This window comes from Colletotrichum paranaense, assembly GCF_030867605.1.
Source record: "Colletotrichum paranaense strain IMI 384185 chromosome Unknown Scaffold_17.1, whole genome shotgun sequence".
Classification (NCBI taxonomy): Eukaryota; Fungi; Ascomycota; class Sordariomycetes; order Glomerellales; family Glomerellaceae; genus Colletotrichum; species Colletotrichum paranaense.
Window position 1 is genome coordinate 551 of NW_026848975.1, and position 25,281 is coordinate 25,831.

General features: G+C 49.4%; 9 protein-coding genes across 9 annotated transcripts; 3 read left to right on the forward strand and 6 right to left on the reverse strand.

Moving 5' to 3' along the window:
• Positions 1 to 395: 395 nt before the first annotated feature.
• On the reverse strand, positions 396 to 1,880 carry CPAR01_14800 (1-pyrroline-5-carboxylate dehydrogenase; the record flags this gene model as incomplete). The annotated part of the gene is made up of 1 exon (XM_060499050.1): positions 396 to 1,880. The coding sequence occupies one exon, from the start codon at positions 1,878 to 1,880 to the stop codon at positions 396 to 398; it is 1,485 nt and encodes a 494-aa protein (XP_060341975.1).
• Positions 1,881 to 2,713: 833 nt separating this feature from the next.
• CPAR01_14801 (proline dehydrogenase) lies at positions 2,714 to 4,202 on the forward strand (the record flags this gene model as incomplete). The annotated part of the gene is made up of 2 exons (XM_060499051.1): positions 2,714 to 3,270; positions 3,383 to 4,202. The coding sequence occupies 2 exons, from the start codon at positions 2,714 to 2,716 to the stop codon at positions 4,200 to 4,202; spliced, it is 1,377 nt and encodes a 458-aa protein (XP_060341976.1).
• Positions 4,203 to 4,498: 296 nt separating this feature from the next.
• Positions 4,499 to 4,976, reverse strand: CPAR01_14802 (TdcF protein; the record flags this gene model as incomplete). The annotated part of the gene is made up of 3 exons (XM_060499052.1): positions 4,499 to 4,654; positions 4,697 to 4,896; positions 4,943 to 4,976. 3 exons carry the CDS (start codon positions 4,974 to 4,976, stop codon positions 4,499 to 4,501), a joined length of 390 nt encoding a protein of 129 aa, XP_060341977.1.
• A 1,350-nt stretch (positions 4,977 to 6,326) lies between these two features.
• Positions 6,327 to 8,599, reverse strand: CPAR01_14803 (uncharacterized protein; the record flags this gene model as incomplete). Its single annotated transcript, XM_060499053.1, has 7 exons — positions 6,327 to 6,835; positions 6,887 to 7,025; positions 7,072 to 7,298; positions 7,373 to 7,643; positions 7,698 to 8,236; positions 8,290 to 8,368; positions 8,417 to 8,599. 7 exons carry the CDS (start codon positions 8,597 to 8,599, stop codon positions 6,327 to 6,329), a joined length of 1,947 nt encoding a protein of 648 aa, XP_060341978.1.
• A 2,653-nt stretch (positions 8,600 to 11,252) lies between these two features.
• On the forward strand, positions 11,253 to 12,848 carry CPAR01_14804 (FAD binding domain-containing protein; the record flags this gene model as incomplete). Its single annotated transcript, XM_060499054.1, has 4 exons — positions 11,253 to 11,563; positions 11,622 to 11,893; positions 11,954 to 12,321; positions 12,381 to 12,848. 4 exons carry the CDS (start codon positions 11,253 to 11,255, stop codon positions 12,846 to 12,848), a joined length of 1,419 nt encoding a protein of 472 aa, XP_060341979.1.
• Positions 12,849 to 13,558: 710 nt separating this feature from the next.
• On the reverse strand, positions 13,559 to 15,528 carry CPAR01_14805 (C6 zinc finger domain-containing protein; the record flags this gene model as incomplete). The annotated part of the gene is made up of 2 exons (XM_060499055.1): positions 13,559 to 15,323; positions 15,473 to 15,528. The coding sequence occupies 2 exons, from the start codon at positions 15,526 to 15,528 to the stop codon at positions 13,559 to 13,561; spliced, it is 1,821 nt and encodes a 606-aa protein (XP_060341980.1).
• Positions 15,529 to 16,581: 1,053 nt separating this feature from the next.
• Positions 16,582 to 17,449, forward strand: CPAR01_14806 (bZIP transcription factor; the record flags this gene model as incomplete). The annotated part of the gene is made up of 3 exons (XM_060499056.1): positions 16,582 to 16,632; positions 16,676 to 16,928; positions 17,004 to 17,449. 3 exons carry the CDS (start codon positions 16,582 to 16,584, stop codon positions 17,447 to 17,449), a joined length of 750 nt encoding a protein of 249 aa, XP_060341981.1.
• A 1,976-nt stretch (positions 17,450 to 19,425) lies between these two features.
• CPAR01_14807 (uncharacterized protein) lies at positions 19,426 to 20,786 on the reverse strand (the record flags this gene model as incomplete). The annotated part of the gene is made up of 3 exons (XM_060499057.1): positions 19,426 to 19,980; positions 20,037 to 20,282; positions 20,337 to 20,786. The coding sequence occupies 3 exons, from the start codon at positions 20,784 to 20,786 to the stop codon at positions 19,426 to 19,428; spliced, it is 1,251 nt and encodes a 416-aa protein (XP_060341982.1).
• Positions 20,787 to 23,755: 2,969 nt separating this feature from the next.
• Positions 23,756 to 25,045, reverse strand: CPAR01_14808 (uncharacterized protein; the record flags this gene model as incomplete). The annotated part of the gene is made up of 2 exons (XM_060499058.1): positions 23,756 to 24,466; positions 24,575 to 25,045. The coding sequence occupies 2 exons, from the start codon at positions 25,043 to 25,045 to the stop codon at positions 23,756 to 23,758; spliced, it is 1,182 nt and encodes a 393-aa protein (XP_060341983.1).
• Positions 25,046 to 25,281: the final 236 nt, after the last annotated feature.

Consider the following 25,281-nt stretch of genomic DNA (forward strand, 5'->3'; position numbering starts at 1 on the left):
GCCCTACCGGGTGCCTCGGAAGCGCATCCCGAGTCCTGAATGCAGGATAATCCCAACCCGCCAAGAGCAGGCGTATCCCACAGTCCGGTCAAGACAGAGAAGGAGGTTATCCTTCACTAATGTTCCTTCATCTATATGCGCTGCCAATCTTCAAGACCAATCCGGCAATCGGAGACAGACGCACAATACGCAACTAGAGAGGATTGTCAACATTGCATTATTCCCACATCAAACTTGCATAGATCATTAGGGGAAGGATTGGTCAAGTGTACAGATCTTCTCAGCGTATACAGCACTCTATATGTGGGCTCACAGCTAAGATATTCGGCTCGGACAAGAGTGCAGTCAAGGCATAGGGATAAAAAATGGATTGCTTAAACATGACATGAGACTATCTACATTTCATTGGAAGGATATTCTATCTTGTAGAGAGGGTTATACTCCTCCTTGATTGACCGAACACTGGTAAATCGCTGCAAATGAGCAACGGTGCCGGTCTTGTCATTAGTACCAGAATCTCGGCTACCGCCAAACGGCTGCTGGGCAACCACAGATCCGGTGCACTTTGTGTTGATATACAACATGCCAGCCGCATGCTTGAGCCTCGTCTTTGCTTGCTGGGATGCGTAAGGGTCCATGGAGAAGATGCTACCCGTCAGACCATAGCGTGATGTCGTGTCAACCAATTCCAAGGTCTTCTCCCACTCGGTGTCAGGATAGACATAAACACCGAGTATGGGACCAAAAAGCTCACGTGACATGATATTATGCCGAGGATTGGAGACCTTGTAGACTGTGGGATAGATAAAGTACCCATGCTCCTTGGAGGCCTTGCCTCCTGCAATGAGCTCTAGCTCGGGGTCGGTCTTGGCATCTTCAATGATCTTGTTCAGCTTGTCAAAGGAAGCTTCATGGATGACTGGGGTGATGAAGTTGTCAAATTGTTCCACGTCGCCAACTTTGAGTTTAGGGAGTTCTTCCTGGAGATGTTTCCTGAACTCTGGCCACACGGACTCGGCAACGTATACCCGAGAACATGCGGAGCACTTTTGGCCCTGATACTCGAAAGAGCCACGGATGATTTGGAACGCGGCGCTCTTGACGTCGGCCGAAGAGTGTACTACGCCCCAATTCTTACCGCCGGTTTCACCGACAACTCGGGGGTAGGAGTTGTAGATCCCTTTGCCGACGCCATTACCGATTTTCTGTTGGATTCCTTTAAACACTTGAGTAGAACCGATGAAGCTGATTGCGGCGAACTCTGGACGCTTCAGAACCGTGTTCGTGATTTCTTCCGCGTCTCCAGGGAGAAACTGAATGACGTCTTTGGGAAGACCCGCTTCCAAGAGGATTTGATGTATGAGATAGGCTGAATGCGTGGCATAGGCGGAGGGCTTCCAAATGACGACATTGCCAAGCAAGGCAGCCGGACTAGTGAGTGTCGCTCCCAGGGCCGTGAAGTTGAAGGGAGCGATAGAGTAGACAAAGCCCTCCAAAGGACGGTACTCCATTTTGTTCCAGTTGCCGTTGGGCTGCTCTGTCGGCTGATAGGAATAGAGCTTCCAAGCTTCCTGGACGTAGTAGCGGAAGAAGTCGACCGTTTCGCTCGGTGCCTCGATCTCCGCTTGCCATATGTTCTTGCCCTGTCCGAGCATGGTTGACGCAACGATGTCGGACCTGTACTTCCCCGCAATAAGCTCCGAGGCTCTCAAGAAGATTGCGGCGCGGTCTTCGAAAGGAAGAGCTTCCCAGGCAGGTTTTGCCTTCAAAGCAGCATCGATGGCTCCGTTGACTTGTTCTGGCGTGGCACAGGCGTATTGGGCCACGGGTTCTCTATGGTTTGATGGGTTCAATTGTGTTCCAAAATTGCTGGAGTTCATCTGTGTCACACTAGTCAGCCGGGGCTTGGACGTGTCCCGAGAGTGCAATACACACCGCCGTCCCATTCACCGTGATTGGGATATATACTGGCATTTGATCTTTCAGCCTCCTCAAAGCCTCCTGCAAGGAAGCTCTTTCCGGAGAGCCCTTCGCATACTGAAGCTAATCAAAAAAAATCGATTAGCCAGAGGAGGTTGCAGGGAAAGGTAACATACGAATTTCTCATTTTCAAACTTGGGAGGGTGTAGCAGAGTCAACTGTCTCCGCCCAGTGGTAGCTGCCGGAAGCCTCTGACCGAGGGTGCTCCGGCTACCACGTGTCGCGCCAAGGGACCACATTCTTGCGTTTAGCATTCAAGCACGAATCTGCTTCTTTTCAGGACGAATGTCACCAAATGTAATGGCACTTCCATAGCGGAGGCCGAGAACCTATGCTTTTAGCCTGCGCCTAATCGACCATGGGGGCAAGCTGAGGGCAGCCTATCGGGATTTTGCTCCGAGACTGATTCCGACTTGCCCAGTAGCCTCTATCTAGACACCTTCTCCTATCGAAACGTCTCTGGCCCAATATTCCGGCCTCGCTGAGTGGAAATATTGTCCGAATCGTTATCACAGACTGCAAATGAGGGGAGGTACCGAGGGTAATGTCAAGATAACGGAGATATCCTTGAGTCCGCTCGTGTTGGAGGAGTCGCTAGTCAGACGGCTTCAGAGTTTATAAGCCTGAATTAGTTGGCTCTTGAGGAGAGTTCGTGACTTAGATAGCGCTTGATTACACACGAATGATCCACCAAAACAAACAACCATTCCTGAAACCTCGGCCTCACATTACCATGCCTCCTAAAGTTGTCGTTGGTTGTCCAGCTCGGGTAACCCTCTCGCCCATTATCCTTCGTCTCAAACACCGGGGGGTTTCTGATATTGCAACCAAAGCACAAGATGCGGTTCAACTGGGAGAGACGTCTCTTTCCCGAATCACTACGAAGACCCTCCTACGCTCGCTAGTGTTGACATCGATAATGAGGAGAGCGTGGATCATGCAGCCATCGCTGAAGTTTCTCAATCTCGTAACAAAGTCTAAAAGTCCATTACTAGACTTGGACAGGAACCCCCTACTGAACCGGTTGATCAGATGGGCTCTCTACAATCACTTTTGTGCCGGCACCACCCACGCCGAAATTAGTCATTCAATTGCTAAGTTGAAGGCGATGGGCTATCAGGGCGTCATCCTCGGCCATGCGAGAGAATTCACCGTTGATCTAGACTCGGGAGTCACAAAGTCTCAAAACGCCAAATACATTCCTGCTGGGAGCCGAATGGTGGAAGAATGGAAGCAACTCAATCTCGATACTTTGCGGATGCTACAGCCTGGAGACTTTCTGTCCCTCAAGTGAGTTATTCTTGCTACACGTACTTGCTTTGATATTGTCCAGTCATTTGTTCATTGTAGAATTTCGTAGTACTGCGACGACGGTGGTGGTCTAATCCTTTCTGTTCGTTAGAATGACCGGTGCCGGCCCAATTGCCATCGACGCTATGCGAGCACGCCAACCAATGCCCGAAGTCGTCTTAAGGTCAATGGAAGAGATATGCATCGAAACGAAGCAACGAGGTGCACGGCTCTGGGTCGATGCCGAGCAACAAGTCTTCCAAGTCGGCCTCGATGATTGGGTGATTAAACTGATGAGGAAGTTCAACCGTGACGGACAGCCTCTCGTTTACAACACAATCCAGGCATATCTCAAAGGAGCAAGAGATAACGCTTCACGTCACATCACTCTTGCGGCCACTGAGGGCTGGACTGTGGGTGTCAAACTCGTGCGAGGAGCGTACATTGAACATGAGATCCGCTCCCTCATCCATGACACCAAAGAAGAGACAGATCGCTCCTATGACGAGATTGTCGAGACTCTCATCTCACGAACGCCATGGCCGATTCAAAGCTCAGCTAAGTTTGAGTTTCCATCTGCCGCCCTCTTTCTTGCCACACATAATCGAGCCAGTGCCGAAAAGGCCATCAGAATTCACCGGTCGAGAGCCACTAAGGGTCTACCAATGACAAAGTTGGAGTCTGGTCAGATCATGGGCATGGCTGACGAGCTGAGCTGCGCGCTGCTTGAAAATCGGGATCAATACGCTGCTGATGTGTCTATGAGCGATGGTGGGGCCCCTGGTATCTTCAAATTCATGGCATGTGGGTCGGTCGGAGAATGTTTGGGATACTTGCATCGTCGTGCAATTGAAAATCGAGGCGCTGTAGAGCGCACTAAGTATATGGTTGATGCTTTGAAGAGGGAGCTCCGCCGCCGTGTTTTGGGATAGGTTTTTTTTTTTACAGTTCCTATCAAAATAAAAAACTGATAATGTCAATGATGTCGCCGTACGAGATCCTTCTGGATTATCACATGGTAACAACTCTTGATTGCGTACATCTCCAGCCCCAGCCTGAGTAATATGAAATGATGGCTTAGGGAATCAAGGCTTTTTTTCATTTCCGCGGTCATGAGGTCATCTTAACCACTATCCATTCATCAAATATCATCGTCAAGAGCCTTTGTAATATCTGAATGGTGATCTATATTCGAGCCAACTAATGCTTACTGTCCATTCTTCATACTTTACTGCAAAGCAATGATGTCCATTTCGATAGAAGCACCAGCCGGGAGCTTTTTGGCCTCACATGAGGAGCGGGCAGGACCGTGTGGGAAGTATTCGGCGTACACATCATTTACCGCCTTGTAATCTCTGAAGTCCTTGAAGAAGATCTGGGCGCTCTTCAGTTGTTTGTTAGACGCCGCGAAAATTTTTGAACTTACCGTAACCTTTACCACCTTGTCCAGGCCGGAGCCAGCGGCTCCGAGCACGGCGCGGGCATTCCGGCACATTACATGAGCTTTTTCAGTAGCAGTACCCTCGATGAGTTTTCCATTGGGATCCGCAGGAATTTGACCTGAGAGAAACACGAGGCCATTTGCTTTGATTGCCTGATGATATGGACCGATAGCTAACACAAAAGCTGTTGGTGAATTGTGTATCAGGTGGAGAAATCTGTGTGTACTCACGGGCGACTGCGTCCGGTGAGAAGACTGTCTCCATTTTACTCCTACACCCAGGATTCTGAGAGAACATGCGGAAACATTTCTTGGAAAGACTTGACCGTTGTTTTCGAACCTTGGGGCCGTTGCTCAGCAAAGCATTACGGCTGGCCAAGATCCCTCCTGCTATGCGAGGAGCCGAGGATCGAATTATCGAAGTATATAACAGAGACATTGCGCGCGTGTAACTTTGTCGTTTGAAATGCGAGCACGATCAAAATTACTGTCTATTGCTATCGAGGCATATTAGTAAAGTACAAGAACATGTTGCTAGTCGGAATGGTATGCCGCACCTCCACTCCGCCTTCGGACCTCGATTCCGATTGGGTCGGAACTCAGCATTGATATTAACACCAACCAGAGATGTTTCCCAGCTAAAAGGCGACTCTCATGCCAGATGCTTCAAGTTTTCAGTATCAAATACCAATTGATCATTATCAGATCATTATATTGTTAACAACTGTGAAATTGTTGAAATGTCAGCCCTCTTCCTTCAATCGTCTATTCGGTCCGTGCTGGTTCGACGGGCTCGCCCTCTTGGCACATTGGCAAAATATGGCCGGTGCGGAATAGCAACGACCGCTCAAAAGAAAGAGTGGCTTGCTATTCTTCCTGACAATCCCAATGTGTTGGAAATCAGGAAGAAGGTTAAAGGGCACGTGACCATCTCGCATCACTAGCGTCGCGTTCGACTGGGGCTTCATGACGGGGCTGACTTCCTTCGCAGAGACCATTACGAAGGCATTAAGCCCATGATTACTTCGGGAACACTACCAGCAGGCGGTAAAAGTTTCACTATTTCTTTTTCATTCTTCGTTGCCGACGTGTTCATGCCTAGGTGCGATCTTCGAAAAACACCCTGTCGAGGGTGAGCCTGCGCTTTTCATAGGAAGTGTCGTTGTCTACGCTGCCGAGAGCCTCGAAGAAGTCTACAAGATCATTAAGAGCGATATATACGCTAAGAGAGGCGTATGGGATCTCGAGAAAATCCAGGTCATTCCGGTGAGTTCAAGCTCATATTCTCCTCATCACCAGAAGTGTAGTGATGTATCGCTGAGCACGTTATGCCCGCAGTATGTTCCGGCTGTGCGCGAGCAAATTAGAAAAGAGAATTGAAGACTTCGCAAAAGTTCTTATCATGAGGTAGACTTATCTGAAATAAAACCTGATCAAGGGTGTGCATTTAGTAACACCAAAAACATCTATCAATTAGGCCACCCGAACACCAAGCAACTATTTTACTTATACTGTGTTGCCATGAATGATGAGATTGATAGGGAGGGTGGGTAGGCTACCGGAAAATAGATCGTCAATAGGAAGTTCCGAGTCGTTAGTAATCTTAAAGACTATACTATGCAGCCGTCCACATGTTGTCATCCTCCCACATCCAGCCGCCCTCGAGCATTGCGGCATCGATAATATCTGACTCGTGAACATTCAGGTCGTCTATAACAGACATCATTGTCTCCAGATTCGTCGGCGCAGAACCATCATTACCAGGTCGAACTTGCGACCATACCGGGCTGCCGGAGGCCCCCGATGGATCTACATTAGCGATGGCGTTTCTAACCATACTAGGAGTGTGTCTAGCGTTGCTTTCCGCTTCCTGGCCTTCATCTTGCCGGTGTGCGTCTGCGATATCGCCGCTGCCACGAAGCTTGGTGTGCAGCTCCACAAGCTGTAATAGATCTGACCGGTAAGCCTGTGCAGGCGCCACATGCCGTGACACGTATTCGTCGAGTAGGTGTATGGCCTGAGGCAAGTCCCACAGCAGTTCATTCGCGGGTCGGATGATATCTATCAAGACTAGCGCAAAGGCTGCAGAAAATAGGGCGTCTATGTCGTAGGGTAGGAAGATATCTTGAAGAGTTAGGGATGATGGATTATCCTTTTTGGTGCACGGGGACTTACCGCACATCATCTGCTGTTTCAGCGCAGCCATGATCTTGAGAATTTGGATCGCCGACTCGACACACATTTTCAGCATCGAGTCAAAGATAGACGGAGGTTGCCGGATTCGCCCTTCCAAGGTATCCAGACTCAATAACGGCTTTAAGAGGGAATATAGAACCGGTCGAACGGTCAGAATCACACACTGTACCTCTGATCAGCGTCATGACTCTCGAATGTTTGGTGCTCTCACGAACTTGATGAAGAAGCAGGTGTAAAGTGGCAGCATCGCGGGTGAGGGGCTGCGACGGCGCGTCCAGGTCCAAGTCCAAGTGTTCTCGTAGGACAACAAGAGTCTCTACCAGACGTTCAAGGATTTCTCTGACTTGTGTCACAAAGGTTCGCTGCTTTTGATTGTGTACTCCGTATATGACTACAAGATTACTGTCAGTGGCAGACCATATTGAGATGCTAGACTACACGTGTACTGAAAACATGCCCACGTACCGTCGAGAATCCTCCCGAGGTGGGATGAGAGAGTGACGTGGATAGCAAAGATGTTCTGGACCTCATCCCCGGCCTTCGTTTTAGGGAAAGGTATGGAGATGTCATCGTCTCGGACTACCATAGTGCTTCCCAGCATGGCAGCGGTTTTTCTGTCTATGCAGTAGACTGTCCACCAGAGCCTCCTTTGGTACTCGACGTTTGGTGGTCTCAATGCTTCGGGCATTGACACATTCATTATCTTGGTTGTCCCAATACGTAAAGCGTTGCCGATCTAACCTTCAAGTTAGCCATAGGTTTAAACCAGAAACTTTTGTTCCAGACATACCGTTACGTAGGCCTCTTGAAGCATGTCTGTTGCGTGCATGAATAGAGCTGTCAGACTGAGAATCTCCATTGATAGGAAAGGGCTCTGGTAGAGTCTGCGAATATCTGACATGGCTTCGATAGCGCTGGCGAAGTACACCATTCCTGCGGGTCCCGACTGCGAATGTTCTCGGCTGAGTATCGACTTACCGAGACCTAGGACTAGAAGCATCTGAATATGCCAGAGGCATGGGTTCGGGACAGTTCCTGTAGCACGTTCCGAGTAGAACATTCTCAGCTTCTCCAGAAACGCTTCGGCGTCGAACAAAGAGTATAGTGACCCAAAGGTTAGAACAATAGTGTTGGTCAAGTATTCTGCATAAGAGAGTTGGGGTAATGGGACTTTTGTGAGGTCTAGTGCAAGAGGTGGGAGAGGAGAACTGTAGGATACATCTTCGCGCTCTATAGATACACTACCCGGATCTGCGATAGGAGTCGAAGACTGAAGAAGGTTTCGAACATTGCGGCTGAAGCTGAGTGTCGAGCTATGGCCGAGATAGGCTTTGAACCGTTACTTTAGATGCATTCATAAGGGAAATAAAGTGTGGGCCTACCTGCGTGGCCGTAACGGCGGATTTTGATCTGTGGCTCAGAGGTCACTAAAGTATTGGCGAACTCTCTCGTGGCTGCTGGCTACGCTGAATCAATACAAGCGACAATGGTTGATCCCGAGTTACATACTGAGCCCGGAGGCTCTGCTTCCGGCAGCCTCATAGGTGATTCTTCTCTGGCTTGCTCCTCGTTGCCCAGAGGAGACCCATCGGCAGGCCTGTCTTGCGCTGCTCGGAGCTGTGACTCAAGCGACTTGATCCGATTCTGTAATTGAGCGATATGACTGCATTGAAATGAGCAATTGTGGAACATCTTGAGAATCCGGGAAATAACTGACTCGACTGGAACAGCCACTCTTCTTTCCTTCTCTTCGTAAACACACTTTTCTTTACGACTGGAACACCGTTCACATGGATCTCGCCCAGAGCACCGAAGCTTTCGATTCCTGCAGCTCATACATCTGTTAATCAGGGTCAGCCGAGGCTCTTCTCGTGGCGATTGGCCATCTCATTGGTCGTCGCGTTGGTCTTGGGGCGCTATGCCTTACGCATTCAGTATCTTTTTGCGATTGCGGATTATTGACTGAGATGATTGCATGTTTAGTCCCTTACTCGTTACTCGATCTCGAATGTCCAAGTAGTAGCTGTCTGCGTTGTCGGAGGCGTGCATCATAAACGACATTGAAACATTGACGTCGTGCTGCGGGGAGGGCGGGAGGGATGCTCGGCCCGCGCATGATAAGGAGCTGGTGATGGCTTCGTTATCGTCTGCACAGCCACAGTGTGGCTATTAGATGCACGTGATCGAAAGGGTATTGTACCCAAATCTAGCTGAACAGACGAAAGTAATTGAATGAATTTGTAGTATATTTCCTCAAAGTCGAATCCTTTCGTTATCTTTTTTTATTTTACCATATGCGTTTGCCGGGTCTTATTGAGTCGGTTAGCCCGCGCCTGCCCCTGGAAAAGGGGTCTTAGCTTGGTTGTGGTCTGTTCGTTTATTAAGCTATTTGCGACATTGGTTCTTTGATGAAGTTGACGTTATTAATAACTTAATAGACATCAATTTACTTTTGAGAAAGATGCATAACATTAGAACTGTCAGTGAAGTGAAATAAAATTCACGTATTCTCGCCTCCAACACTACGAAGCCCCTCTCGCTAGGTATACTGGGGCGCTTCGCAAGGATAAAATGGTAAGGATCATTCGATCGAGTCTGTCATGAGCACGGCATCTAGCCTGTTATTGCCTCCGCTAACATATAGAAGTGTAGTAGAGTTTGCTTATACACGGTAAGAGAAGTTAGTGTCGGAAGGGATAAAAATTACCTCGCTGTGAATAAAGTGCGCCATAGGAAATCCGTTAACCGTGATAGTTACCTCTACACCGTGTATTGTAATATGATACTGCGTAGGCTTGTCATAGTAAGCTCAACCGCGGCTTCGGGGCTATTGGCCCATCATAAAGGTTCTATAGGCAAGAAGGGCGCTTGTCTGCACGGATACAAGCAGAGGGGAAATGATTTGACAAACTCCATCATTCAAATGAAGCTATTTCGGTCCGTAATATTTGTCGACCTAAATCGGATGCTGATCATCTGGTATGAGCTCGTTTGGACCATCGTGACAGCTTCCCGGCCCAAATTTGTGATTAATCAGGTCGTACTGCAACGCAAAGTTGCGCAGGGGATAAACACCTCAAATTCCAAATTCAGTCTTGTTCAGAGGTCTGGTCAGGTTGAGAGCGCGTGCAATCACGTTCGAGAAGAAGTGCCTCAAACGAGCCAGACACGAGTACCGGATTCAGCTCAATCTCCGGCTTCATGAGCTAGGAGACGTATATCGCGTTATTTGGAATTCCGCAAAAGTCCCCTGGCATCATGATGCGATTTGTTAAACAGTCATGTTCGTCAGACAGCTCTCGTCGCTCCGGACTCACATACGATCCCGTCCTTTTGGGGCGTAGAATCGTACGTCTTCCGATGAACGCGTAGAAATGCTTTAGGACCGCCGCTCGTAGAGCCATGGGTGATCATCAATGTGAAGGTGCCTCCGGAGGAGTTGCTGGTGATTAGGAAAGACTATCTGTGACGTCACCCACGAGAGAGATGCTAAGGCTTTCTTGAGAGCATATGACTGGAGACCTTGAGGTCTGGTGTGTTGCCAAAGAGATTGAAGAGAGGCATGTTGTCACGAGCGAAATGAAAGTTGCGATGGTCAGAGGAGATATTGTAGGTGGCTCCTATAGCCTAAAGTTGTGTTTGATCTACCTTAGTCACAAGAAACACTCGACGCATGGTTTATTCCAGACCAAGTCAGGCGCTGGCTAAGAGACCAGATGCTTTGAATGGCCGCATTTTGAGCACCACTCACTCTGTAGGTCAAGGTGGACGGGGTTGGTGACAAGGGCGTTCACGCGCCCCTCGGGCACCGATGGCCCCTATCTACGCCACTTTTCCCTGCAACGAAACGGATATCGGCTTCGCTCATTTCGGATGACCATCGCCCACAAGTGCTGGATCAGGTTCCTGTGCATCGCAGGTAGTCGTCCCTCTATCCACAATTGCTACGATAGGGTTTAGTCACTTTAGCGCCTGGCGTGATAGATAAGAATGAGGCGGCGTTTGCCAAGCTGCAGTAGCGGACTTTCGGGCCCGCGACAACGAGACAAGTAGATTGTCAAGAACCACATTAATAGGGTCGTATTATACGCAGCCACGGATTAAAAGCATTAACTTGGGAGAGCAGTACGCAAGGTTCATAGGATATGTCTCAGCGTATTCTTGGCCTGCAGATGAACAGGGCCACGGATATTTACTGCATTATGATACCTATCTGCATCTTGCTGTATTTGAGATAGGATGTTAATATAAAGATGAAGGAGATCTCTAGTGGTGACGGTCAATACAAGCTCTCAACTTAGCAACTTATAACATTCCTTCATTTCAATTACGACTGCATCTCATCATGGCATCCGAAAAGAAGTTCCAAATACTCATTATTGGTGGTAGTATCTCCGGCCTTTCTCTAGCTATCATGTTAGAGAAGGTAGGAATCGACTACCTTTTACTTGAAGCCCATCCCACCATAGCGCCTCAACTCGGTGCGAGCATCGGCCTGGAGCCCAATGGCCTCAAGATCCTCGATCAACTGGGATGTTACGATTCCCTGCGTGAGATCGCGGGCGACGTCTATTACAGATGTTCTATCAGATCCTCAGATGGACTCACTCTGTCAGAAACCCAAGGCGCAAGTGCTTCTGAGCGGATCGAAAGCCTGTACATTCCCTTACTCGTCCAATATCTTACCCATCGTTCCATTACTAAACTCGAGCAGGACCGGCTACCCTTCTACTTTCATCGACAGACAGATGCTTCTGCAGGTCTTATACGAACAGATTTGTAAAAAGGAATGTGTTTTGACCGGCAAGCGAGTCTCCGAGGTGCAGATGGATGACTCAGGCGTCACCGTCAAGACATGCGACGGAAGCACCTACGCAGGAGACATTCTCATTGGGGCTGATGGGGTCCGGAGCTTCATCAGACAGGAGATGTGGCGCCTTGCTTCTCAAGAAAAGCACAATATGTTCCCTCCTAACGAAGCCCAGAGTAAGCCAAAAGAAGCCTCGCCCATTTAGTAAATTTTTCACCTTCTCACAAACATTAAAGGTCTCAATTCGAACACGAAATGCATTTTTGGAATATCAAAGCATCCCAAAGGTTGGCGCGGGGTGCAGCATGCCGCTTTCAACGATGGGCGATCCTACCTACTAATTCCAGCCCCAAAAGACCGTGTATACTGGTTTTTCATCAAGATGATGGATCGCACCTACTATGGGAACGATATCCCCAGGTTCTCAAAGGAAGATGAGGCGGCGCTCGCATCGCAATACCTGGACGATAGCATCTCGGACACAATCAAGTTTCGAGACGTATATGAAGAACGCCAGATTACTACACTTGTAGCACTAGAAGAGCACGTTTTCTCTCGCTGGAACTACCGGAGAATTCTGTTGATAGGCGATTCTGCCCATAAGGTAACATGTTTGACATTTTGACATTGATAATGGACTTGAGTTGCTGACTGCTTGCACAGCTTCACCCAATTACTGCTCAAGGCGGCAACGGAGCTATCGAGACAGCCGCAACTTTCATCAACACTCTAGTTGCAACTTTGAATTCAACTTCAGGAGCTCTGTCAGCAGAGGAGATTGAGACTATGCTTGCACGAGTTCAGGCCAAACGTCAAAACGTTATCACTGAAGTTATGCGGCAGGGGCGGTGGATGAACAGCCTTTTCTGCCAGCAACTACCTTTCTCCAAATTGATGATTAGAACTATTGTCCCCTGGCAGGGTGATAGTCTTTTCGTCAGAGCCTGGTACAAGAGCTACTTGAAAGGAACTCACATAGAAAGCCTCGAGTTGCCTCGTAGGCTTGTAACCGGTTCATCATATGGGCTTTTGGTCCCGCAAAGCCTGCTGCATAGCTGGATGATGTGGACGACTGGGGCTGTCTGTTCTGGGCTTGCTGCCTTTATCTTTGTACAGTTCCGCAAGGCGTAAATGCCAGTTGTCGTATACGCGTTACGCAGACTACTTATTTCCAACCCATAGTTTTCATAGCTGCTGCTAGTAACGCCACGTTTCTTCTACTAAATCTATCCTCTTTTCGCATCTCATGCCGGCACACGCTGATCAAATCGAAGTCGCGCCATCAGTGACGTATACAGCATTTTTAACTAAGAAAGTTGATTATCAGGGCAACTCTATTCGTTTTCCTCTAGTACTAAGGCAAAGGGAATAACGCTCACGGTTCCGTTAACCTAGTAACATTACCACAACGACATACTAACAGATACTAAAGAACAGACAAACTGAGTTTTAGTTACGCCCGTAAAGACTAATACTTGAAATGATTTCGAATTATCTAAGCTATTTCTTTCAAACTACTCTATTCTAATATAACGCTTAGCTACCTAGTAGAGTTTACTAATGAAAAGGATATATTTACGCTATCGAATGAATATTATAGTTTGAAGTTATAGCATTATTTGGTCTAGTAGATCGGATTCATAGAGGCTAAGGTGAACATTCTTAAACTTAGTAACGTAACTCGAAGAAACAATAAGCTGAGAAACATTCCGAATGTTGTTCACGAAGATAAATACTAAAGAGCTATGAATACTTAACACTACGCAGTGTCTAATGTTCATATACTGCCACTATGTTATAGCTGATAGGATACTGGCTTATCTTATATTTACACAATCAAATTAACTGATGCCGGTCATAATAAGACCCTGGCCGCTTACCGGCCTTACCTTCCACTCTAGAGTATCAACTTCTCCCTTGAACTCGGCGGTCTCTTCAACTAGGTCCCACTCGCCGGTTTCTTCCTTTTTCTTTAAGGAGCGAAAGATAATGGTCTCTCCAGCATCTTCAAAGATGAATTCCCTTCTACACAGCCGCCTCCATTGTTCCGCCAGTGTTCCCTCTCTAGCATTCTCTGCCTCTAGCTCGCGGTTCTTTTTCAGCACGGCCAAAAAAGCCTTGCTGTCCCAGAGCCCTTCTTTCCGCGGGTACATTTCGAGGATGCGCGTCGCGTTATCCCTAACCAAGGGATCACGGCACGTCATAGCGACGACGGTGAGCTGCCAGGCCAGGCCGAACTCCATTGAGAAGACGTGTGCGGGAGTCTTGAAGTCTTTCTGCTGCTCACGAAGCAGGATCTCGATGACGTCGTTAATCTCCCGACAGTACGGTGTCATGGACGCGATGGTAGCTTCGTCGGCGTATTTGGGAAAGAAGCTGTATAGAAACATGACGAGGTAGTGCATACGAAGATGCAAGATCTTGAGATACTCTTTACGTGAGATGTTCTTGTCGGACAATGTCTTGTTGTAGAGCGGCTCGAAAGCGTGTCGCCACTGCTGAAGATTTGCGACCGATTTTTCGCAGTACGCTAGCAGTTCAGGCTGGTTTTGCATCATCTCGAGTAGTTGATCGATGCCGGCTTCATCATTGATCTCCTCAACTTTGAGATCGTCGATGACAGTCAGCAAGAGAGGACCAAGCTTGGCGATTCGTCGCTGGCAGGTTTGCCACCAAAAGTATGCGTCTTCAGCGTTGCTGAACACCTCCGGCATTGCTTTTCTTCCTTCCCCTGGGTCAGTATAGCGTTGTATCTGCATGTTGTACGTCTCAATAGTATGGCCTCTGGCTTTGAGGCCTTTGATGAGTTCGTAGGCCGGTGACCGGCTTGACTTCACATGGCCACTGAGCACGGTGCGACTTTGTACGTCGAGATGGTTATATAGATCCAGAATTTCGGTAATGAGTTGTCTAGGGTCGGGCGCGAGGTTCCAGATGCGATGATCCGAGTCCTCGCTGGTGAGCAACTCCTGCAACAACACGAAGCCAAACTTGACATGCTGAAGAGCCGAGTGTCGGTTCCCCCGCAAGGCCTCAAATGCGACGAAGAGTATGGACAAAAGCACCGCCTCTTGGATGCTGGCAGTCTGGAAGTCGGCCTGCCCTTGTAGACGAAGTGCCTGGCAGTAGTAGACAATGGCATTCTGATAGTGCGGGCTCTGCAGGAGGTTGGCGATGTTACCAAAATTTCTCGCCACGACATAAGGTGAGCCCTGCGAAGACAGTGCCCTGCTGATAGCCCCGATGCTCATAGCCGCTTGTCGCAGAGCTGAGTTTCGGCGGGTGAGCTGAGGCATCGTGGTTGTCCAGAGGTTGGTCCTAGAGAAGTGAGCGCCGCCGAGTGAGACGCGAACTAATTCGTTCCAGTCGTTGAAGTAGACGCTTTGCATATCATCGGCAAAATCGAGGGTGTTCACATTGGGTTCCCGGATGCGCAGGCGGGGACTGGCCCGGCGACATGATGATACGGGGTTCAAGGGTTCCAGGTCCTTCGGAGCCTTCCCTCTCGTCTTCCTCGGCTTGATGGCATAGCCATCACAGACACCACGGGTCTTGAGGCAGTTCATGCAATGAGGCTTGCCCTCGTCACACTTAATGTGCCGTTTTCTAGAGGATTAATCAGTACACAAGACTCGCGGTTGAATTTTGAAGTCTGACTTGACTTACTTGCCTGCATGGAGTAAGCGGTGTCCAGTTACCTATTCAGTTCCCTCATAGCTGGGTGAAGACTCACAGGTGACACAACCTGTCCTCACTTTAGGTGTGCTGGTACGCGTATGGCGAGGACGGTGGGCCATGGAGGATCTGCCATTTTCGCTCTCCAGAGATCCTGCTTGACTGGGAGGAGCCCCCGGCGGCGACAAGGAGTTTGACGCCGACGCCGTATCTGCAAGGAGAGTGGGATCCATTCTCCGATTGTGGTGTGTGATTGTGTGAGGGCAACTCAAATGAGAGACGGAGAGCCAGAGGCTTTCGGCCGTCGGATGGGCTCCGTTCACCGTAGGTTCGGGGTCGGGCTCGACCCATGCAGCTGCACGACGCCGATGAGGGGGGACTTGGCAAGGGGTCCGGAAAAGAGCAGTCAGAAGAGTCCCGTTTTGGCCGTCCTGCAGCTTTACCAGCTTTCGTCTGTAGTTGGGAAACAGAGCACTGGGGGTCCAGTCGCGATCTACCTGCACTGTGGTAGGCTATCTGTCTCGCTCGATCATGTTATGAACGAGGTGTCGGAGTGTTTTCGAAAGGATAAGGCGTGACGTGACGTCTTCAGTCTACTGAGGCTGGGCTGCAGCAACGTTTGTCATACAGAATGAACTCGTCAGCCCTCCTTGATCAGAGGTCACACTAAGGCTCATTTGAACAATGATCACGGGGCAGAAAGTTGTTCCCGGATTGTGCGATCAGACTGTCTTGGTGCATATGTTGAGTTGTGCAGAACCACTTTTGTTATGTAAATTGGATAGCTGCAAGACCATTCGCAATGTCCCTAGCCTGTTGATCAGCACATCGGTTAGCCCGCAACAATCTTGTCTGCTGCAGGCGTGCTGAGCCACACCTCAACCGGGCTTACGCCAGGTCACCCGTACCTCTATTGCCGTTGTTAAGGTTAGTGTTATCAGTGCGGGCAACCCACGTCTGCAGCCGTCGTAAACCCGCCAGAGATCGGGCGTCTTACCCATTCCCATTCCGCCTGCAGAGGTTGATCAGGATCTTTGCCGAATTTATAAATCTCAGTCTCCCACCGTTAATCGAGCGCATTATTTCCTCTCCACGACATCTTCATTCTCGCAAGACGAGAATCTCCCTATCTCTATTCAACATTGTCATCCTCTGGCCCTAGGTAACAGGGCCTTTACACTCTGCAACAATGTGCGCCGCATCATCATCAGCCGCCGCGGCCGCGATCCAGCGGGAGACCGTCTGGTTCCAGCCAGCCCAACCTATTGCCGCAATGGGCCCAGGATAACTCAAGTCTTCCTGGCGAGGTCGGTTTGACACATGATCTTCAGCATCAACACCAACAACAGTCACTTCAGTTGTCGGCCGCTGGCCTCCCGGGTACAGACTTTGGGCTTTTTGGCCCAGACTCTGTCCAAATAGATCCTAGCCTTCCGTGCTCTGAACCGCCCCCTTGGGACACTCTGCCATGGACGTCTGCTACCTATGCGACGCCTCCCATCAGTGCCAGTCCCCTCGGCAACCCGATTGATCAGTGTAAGAATACTAACAATATTCTCCCATCTCTACACCCGATGACTCAACATCCAGTGTACTGACTACATATCTCAGCTTTCCCACTTGCCTTCCTCGATACCTCACCACCCGCCTTTTTCGACACCTTCTCCGACGCCTTCCTCCCGGCTCAGCTGGATGCACTCTTTGAGTCCAGCTCTAGTTCCAATTCCAATTCCAACAGCCCGAACCAGCCTCCGCCCCTGGATATGTCAGTGTATACTGCTGCTTCGGGGGCTGAGTTATCTCACCGGTCCTCTCCGAATGACAAAGCTCAGGACCTAGAGGTGGCCACTCCCCATACCGACAAGATCCTGCGCCGTCAGCGAAACACCATTGCTGCTCGCAAGTACAGACAAAAGAAGGTTGATCGCATCGAGGAACTGGAATTATTACTGAAGGAGATGACTCGGGAAAGGGACGATTTACGAATCCGCCTCGTTCGTCAAGAGGCTGAGACCGAAGCGCTTAAGAGTGTTATGCGCAAGGATATTGAGCAGTAACGCCTCACCGGGCTTCGCCTCCGTTACTGGGCTCATGGTGGATGAATGGGCGCGCTGGGTAGGTCGGATATTCTCGTGGAATAATCGATAAATGAAACCTTTGATCAGTTATACTGTATTCCATGAAGCTGCTTACGACGTCGCGGCACCTTTGTAATAATCCTTTGGCACTTATTGAGTTACAAGACAAGATCACAAATTAAGCGCGATCGTAATGATAACAATGCACGCGTGATTCAACATGGCTCATTCTATATCCATGCACTGGTTTGCCAACATCAGCATAGTCACCTTCAGGCTCCTAGCTGTGGCAGAATAGCAGACGATAATTAATATCTTGATTAGTCTGCAACAAGTAAGGGTTCGATCACGAATAGTTCGATACGGCTCTCCGTAGTATATACTCATGTACCGCCACATAGATAAATGAAACAGCTCCTCTCTATGATTCGCGACGACGAAATATCCCATCGACTGCTGCAAGGCGACAGTACAATGGTCTCCAGCTTTTCTCCAAATTCTCCAAGATATGAATTTTTTGATTTGCGGATATAGTGGAAATAAATCGGAATAACGCCTGATAAGTTCTTCCCCCGCACTCGGATGTACTGTCGCCTTGCAGCAGTCGATGGGATACCAGTCGTCACTGACATAGGTACCGGTAGCCAAGACAGTGTTGGCGCGCCTGGGAGGGAGGAGGGGGTTTCGAGGGGAGGGGCAGACCTGGGAAGCGCTCACTTTCGGGATCTCCATCAACAACTCAGGGTAGCGCCAGTCATCCTTTGACGCAAGAATCCCTGCTAGCGCGGATGAATCATCGTGAGCCATGCTTGGCGTCTCATTTGGATCTGACCACTAACTGACTGATTAAGGCTAATCAGTCTAGGATTGTGGCTGGTTACGGGCGGAATGCAGACGGAAACTTTGTCTACCGATTGTCCGTACCAAGGTCACCAATTGGGAAACGGGACGGCAGAGGACCCCGAGCATTCATGTAATTGCATTTATAGAGTTAAGGGTTTTTCGATGCGGGTTCCACCCCGTTAGTGCTGGTTTAGTCAAAAGGCACAAGCTGCACAATTTGCATAATGTATCCATTTATTCCCGCCGGCAACGAGCTGCTCCGGTGATGTACACCTCCATATTCATGTCCCCTACCTCAGGTCGATTCAACTTGGAACGCATTGGCCGCCATCTGTCCCACCTGTTCTGGGGTTCCAGCTGTTCGACGTCTTCATCCTGAGTGTCAAACAAAAGTAGAGCTGTTGTTGTGTATCGAAAAAGGGCCTTTACCTCTCAACGTCGCATCGCCCTCCTGCAAACATTGGCTCTTGACTAGTGGTTTGACTCATGTTCATATGTCGGAAAGCATAGCCAGTTTTCGATCGGGCAGGTTGAAAGTTATCTTTACAACAAAGAGTCCCACGCAGTTCTTCAGCTAATTGTGACATCACGATATTGTCATACTGGCAGCATCGCTTGATAATCTTGTACGAGGTCAGGCGAGGCCTCAGGACGGGACTTGGGTGCAACCACCTCATGTCTTCGGGACTAGTATCTGTTAAGATCCCAGCCTCTCCAGGCAAAGCAAAGTGTTTTTCGCTTGAAACTCCATGCAATTGTGATCTTGTCGAATGGAAACTAAGTAGGTAACGATAGGAAGCCGAGAAATGAAGAGTCCTTGCGAAGGGTCATAATACTTCCTTCGTGCATTGAAGGGTCACGCACGATCTCGGTGTTTTCAGCATAAGCTGTGCTGAAAGGCTTCTTTATATATAATCTTGTTGTGATTAGCGAGATAATGTCAGTACACAGCATGATATCCTTGTATTTTCAAATGGGAAAAGAGAAAATACAAGATATTTTGATTAGGATCCTTTCGCTTTTACGAGCACATAATGTAAAAGGGGGTTTATCGTTGAAGAAGCACAAAATCATTAAAGAACTATTCTACTGTATGCTCTGTCGTGGATACTTCAGCACGCCGGTGTTACCGGTGCCGAAGTAAAGTACGTCTTGTAGTATACGTTGTTGCCAATATGCTTGGCCACACTGGGAGGGGGATTGAGCGGACCGCCCTGCTGGTTGGCATTAGGGAACAAGATGCTAGGGCTGTTTGGAGAGAGAACGCTGGTTGGGCAACCGAGAACGGTGTTGCCGAAGTAGGGGTCAAGCTTGGAAATAGCCCATGTAGTCGCGGCAGCCACCTGCTCCGTAGTCCCGGCGACGAAGAGTGGCACCAGTGAATTGATACCCTGGTAAACATCACACAGCAGAGTTGTGGCATTCAGATTTCCTGTGCCAAGCTGCGCAACAGCCGGAGTAACAGGGTTGCGGAGGTAGATGAGGAGACCCTCCAGCACTGTCTGAACTGCAGTGTACGGCGTTGCACGACGGTACCAGTTGGCGGGCCATGTTTCCGGTACGTACTGGAATTCCCCCGTGGCGGAGTCGTACTTGGCCCCGATAATAGAGGAGATGGACTCATAATTGGCAACACCCCCTAGTCCGTAGGTGCCATTGCTGAAGAACTTGGACGCCAGATGTTAGTAGCTACTAGAGAATTAGAGAGAAGGAAGCAACTGACGTTAGGGTAGAAGGCAAAAGCCCCAAGAGAGACGATCAAGGGGAAAGGGAAGTAGTAGAGGTAAGGGTTGTTTTTCTGAGAGAACATGGACAGTTGTTGGTATTGTGTACCCATGTTGGTCAGATCAAACTGCTTCGTTCCGCTCTTCGCTACGATGTCAACGTTCTGCTTGAACAGACGGGATGAAAGGTGGTGAGCATCGCCACATCCGTTGTAGAAATCTTCTCGGTTAGGTGAAATATCGGCCTAAGAGGGAGGTTAGACATGTGCCACGAGACAGAATTCAACTCATAGTCTCACCTCGACTGTTGAGTGCCTGTTCAATCCGCCAACATTCCCTGGGCCAGATCCCAAGTAGAAAGACTCAGTTGCGATATCTCCGTCCGTGAGGACAGCAAAAACACCGAGGATAGTTGACAAATCAGGACCCATGTTGAACCCGCGAGCAGTGGCTTCAATTACTTGGCCCAAGTTGACGTGGCCATCACGAGGCAGGTAGCCATGATTCGCAAGCAGATTCAAACCCGGGCAGGGTCCTCTGCTATCATTGGGGCCAGGTGCAATGAAGTCGTAGCCTGGTTCGGGACGCTTGTTTGCAGGGTTTAATGCCCCTTGAGCCACAGCGCCGAGGAGTCCGGTAATGGTGTTGGTGAGTGAGCCGATGATTCCGCCGAGGATCTGTGGCTCGGGGTTGGCTTCAGGTTCTGCGTTGCGCTTGATCAAAATTTCAAGATCTTCCTTTGTTGCCATAGATGGAAATGCGGCTGCTGAGGCGGCCAGCAAGGCTGGCAATGTACATTGATACCTCATTGCAAATAAGCAGCAAGTAAGTATCCGTGTTATGTGAAGTTGAGAAGAAAAATCAGGCCAAAGAAATAGCTAGAGAATCTCTGGATGATGACGAAGGCTTGAGGTGATGAGAAGACGGTGACTTTTATAACCGATTTATTTGAATGACATAGTCCGTTGGACTACATTTAACAGAGACAAATCTCGGAATGATGACATAGTTCCAAAATAAATGCCCACTACACTTCGTCGACGCACTCTTCCCGGGGAATATTTAGTAGTGGTAGCGACATGGAAACGGCTGTGCGGGAAGATTTGATCCCGAGTGTAGCGTATCGGTCCGCGGGAATGGCGTCGTCAACGGCGCTGAAGCGTAACCACTAGACACTATAGTACCTATTGAGCTTCTACTTTCCCCGGATATGTACTCCGCAATAACATGTCTGGGGATCGGGAGGGCACGACAAAAGAACCTGGCCGTGTGCTAAAAACGATTCCAAACTATTACCGACATGCTATTCCTGTTCGCCACGCACGCAGCATCCATGCAGTGGCTGTCCAATATCAGCATTTTCTCAGGTAGTCTTGTCTGAAAAGGGAGTAGTGTTCAGACTATCGCGCGGGACAAAGGACTTCCGTCGGCAACGCTCGTGGTATTGCGCCCTTGTTATGACGTCTAATTTCGCTATGCTATACGTTCAAGTGCCCAATCACCACTTCGGAGAACTAATAAGCTCGTCCAGGAGCAGCATAGGTGACAACAAACTTGCGGACGCCCAGTTGATTCGCGCTTATTTCCATAGTTTAGTATCAAAAGATCGTCATGGACGAGTCGATGCTAAACCTCGGCACAGTCCGTGGAACGAACATGGCTCAGATCTAGGCATGCAGCTTTGCAGATCCCCTATTGACTCTGTCTTAGCTCAAGTTCTTTCCGTGCCCTCATTGACAAATTCGTCACGTTTGATTGGTGAATTGCGCTTGCCAGCTTTGATCATTGGGAACGATGTTGTTGTTGGAGTAACACCTGGTCATGCTTTTTCCAATAAACTGTCTCATCCCTTTGAACAGTGTCATAGAACCAACCGGGCTAGGGGGGCTCATCGTCCCCTTCGCTCAAACTTCCCTCACCTCCTACGGCCGGTTTTCCCAGTCTGAACTCCCGTACATCTATAATTCCTATTATTGCACCCGGGTGCTACTTCTAGGCCATGACTCTATGTTTGAGACCAGACTTGCAGCCTTTTGTCTCTCGTCTTCTTTCGGTTCGGCTGCATTCGTGCTAGACCCTCCATTGGCACAAGTAATGATTGATTGAAAAAGAAATAGAACAGGGAAGAGAAATAAATAAAAGGAAGCTAAGTCGAGGCATCAAGGCCTTTCCCAGACGGGCCGAATCGCAGAGAGTAGCGCTAGTGCACAGGATGGGGACACGAGTGCATGAAGTCACAGGCCTCTCTGGATCGTATTCGGAAGATGCCAAAAGGCTCCATCCGTGTGCCCTGTTCACCTCTCCCTCAGATGTTGCGCAAGCGCACCTGCGGCCCACGCCGGGCTACGACGCACATCAACATGGTCAACCGGAGAAACAAGCTCATCTGAAGGCACCAAGACCCACGCATCCCAGCTATTATTCCTTCTTCTTGTTCTTACCAGGGAATACCGAAAACAGCTTTTCTCAAACTGGGTGAATGCTGGTAGATCAACTCATCCGACGGCCCGAGCCGCAACTCTCTGAACAGGAATGTGTGATTAGGATAAGATGCTATGGCGATCTGTGCTGAGTGATGCTTCAGCCTGTGATCATTTTGCGTGTCAGATTCTGAGGACTCTCGCGGAACATGCATATGAGAGTCAAGATACAGTCTGAGAAAAAAAAAAGCAGCCTTTTCTTAGACATGCCGTTGCCTCATAGGAAGGTCGACTAGCATTTTCTGGAGGACCCAGGGGTGTTCATCTCCCTTGCTCCCTGCTCTTCAATCAAGTCGGCTTGTTTACGACATGGGATAATCCAAAATTTTGGAAATTTGTTCAGCCGAATGGATCTCTCATTCTGTATGGTTCCATGCCCACACGAGCACATGAGCCAGAATGCAATGACACGTATATCCATTAACGCATTAAACCCTGATTTTGTCAATTCTACATGCCACAAACGGAAAGATCTTGGCAGCACGAATGTTGCAGAGCAATGGCAGCATGACTAAGCGTCATCTCACAGATGGTCTGCTTGAAATTGCGCATGTTTTGAGTCACAAAGCTTGTCCTTTTCCTCCCTTCGTGTGTCTACATCCCACATCCTCGACAGCTTTAGGCGTGGTCTAACGCTCCATCTTCTTTGAGGATCTCACATCCACCACGATGTCCACTTCGCTCTTCAGCAGGACGACATCTGAGACTCTTCAATCATCTCAAACTTCCCCGAAGCGTCTGTCACTCTCACAGTCAGCAACAGCAACGAACCCATTGACGGCCTCGAGGGACATCTTCGTGCAGCAAAACTTTCCCGAACGAACAGGCTTGACAACTTTGCGAGCGTAGTTTACCAAGGATCAGAGTCTATTAGCATCCTATATCCTCTTCATTTCGCCGGGTACCCTGGCGACCATCCATAGACACCTACGATGAATACGTCCTCCAAATCTTTACGTGCCAAGTATGAATAGGAAGCTTCAGTGCGGAAACGACGTTTATTTCGTCTACATCGTACATTGAGCACCAATAGAGCAGCGCGAGACACCATTGATGAGAACTTCTATGAAGACTACGTATGAAAACGGAACAGTTGCTCATCATGGCTAATTGCCAATCAGACATAAATAAGGATACATATGAACAACCCGACGGTTCTCATTCCCCATCTAAAACAAGTGTGAAGAGTTTTGGCAAGGTGAACACCACACCAAGCACACGCACAACGTCCTCACAAATCACCCCTCACGTACCTCATAAACAAAAATTCTACTCTTGCCCTCTTCCGGCGCAAAATACAGCCTCACTCGTCCCCCAACGACAGCAACATCCATCGGGTTCTTCGTCATCAACACGCTCTTCCTCCTCATGCTCGCTTCTATGTGGTCCTCATCCCCCGTCCACGGCACAACCCCTGTTCTTTCCATGAACGGCACCTCCCACAGAGGAACCATCCCCTCCACTTCAACAATCGCCAACCCACCCACCTCCAACCCCGGCGCCAGCGTCGCGATGCCGGAACAAAGCATCAGATGCCTCCCGTCGACGATGCCGAGAGATTTGCAGTCTTGGTAATCGATCCAGTGCGAAGGATTCACGATTGTTGTCTGAGGTCCGTCGACTTCCCCATTGTAATCCACTTCACCCCGTTTGCCAAGTTGAGCCTGTTCCCCCTTTCCAATCCCACCGCCAGTTTCGCCCTCCCATGTCATCCCGGCCTTGCTGATATCCCATCTCCTCGCAACTCTCCCACCCCACCCCAATGTCGTCAACGTCCCATTGTGGACATCATGCACGATCCCACCCTGGTGATCCGCCACCTGGAAGACCCTCTCCATTTCCACGCTGACCGGATTAAGCCTCACCACTGTTGCTGTCGAATTCGGTCGGTACTGCGAGAGCGTAGCCCAAATATGTCGCCCATCAAAATCAATCCCTCCGTTATGATACTATATCCTTCGTTAGCCATCCGTCTGACTTCAAGGGGGCTGCAAAGTGACACAGGCCCCTAAAGAAGAGAGAACTGGGGTGAAAAGAATATCTGAGTCGAGATTTACCTCCAAGTCCCCTTCCTCGGAAACAACCCAGTCCCCAACACGTCTTCCGCGCCCGTCAAACACCACGAAATGCGCAAAGCCCGCCCCGGCACTCCGATCCGTCCCATCAATCCATTTTCCGTCAGGATACTTCTCCGTCGGGACGGTATACTCCCCTGCCGAAACCCAGAACCTTTCCTCATCACCATTCTCCTCCTCATCAACGTCCACTGGATCCCGTTCTCTGTCATTCCCCTCCATACCATTACCCGCAAGCCTCACAATTCCCTCCGGCTCCCATAACTCCCCCTCAAGCTCAATAACCTTGACAAGATCCAGTCTCGCACCCTGGTCACCACTCATACTCGACCGAGACAACCCCGTCAACTGCTTCACAATCTCCGCGCCATCCCGCGTAGCCCCAGGCTCAGGAAGTGGTACGGGCGCTAGCGGGACATTGGGCGTCGGCCTCGTGAGATTCTTCCACTTCATTGTTCCTTCTACGACGCTGTTGCTGGCCAAAAACAATAAGAGGAAAGGGTGCGGCGCCCGGACCCTCATCACGGTTACTCCGTGAACACGGTCTCTGTCCAAGGGCGCGAGGCTCGAGGGAATGCGAAAATTGTACAATCTGCTGCAGGTTTTGGGGAGAATGTAACCACAGAAGGGGCAAGCTGCGTTGAAATGATGCAAATTTGAAAAGGTCAAGTGCTGTGGATGAAGCAAGA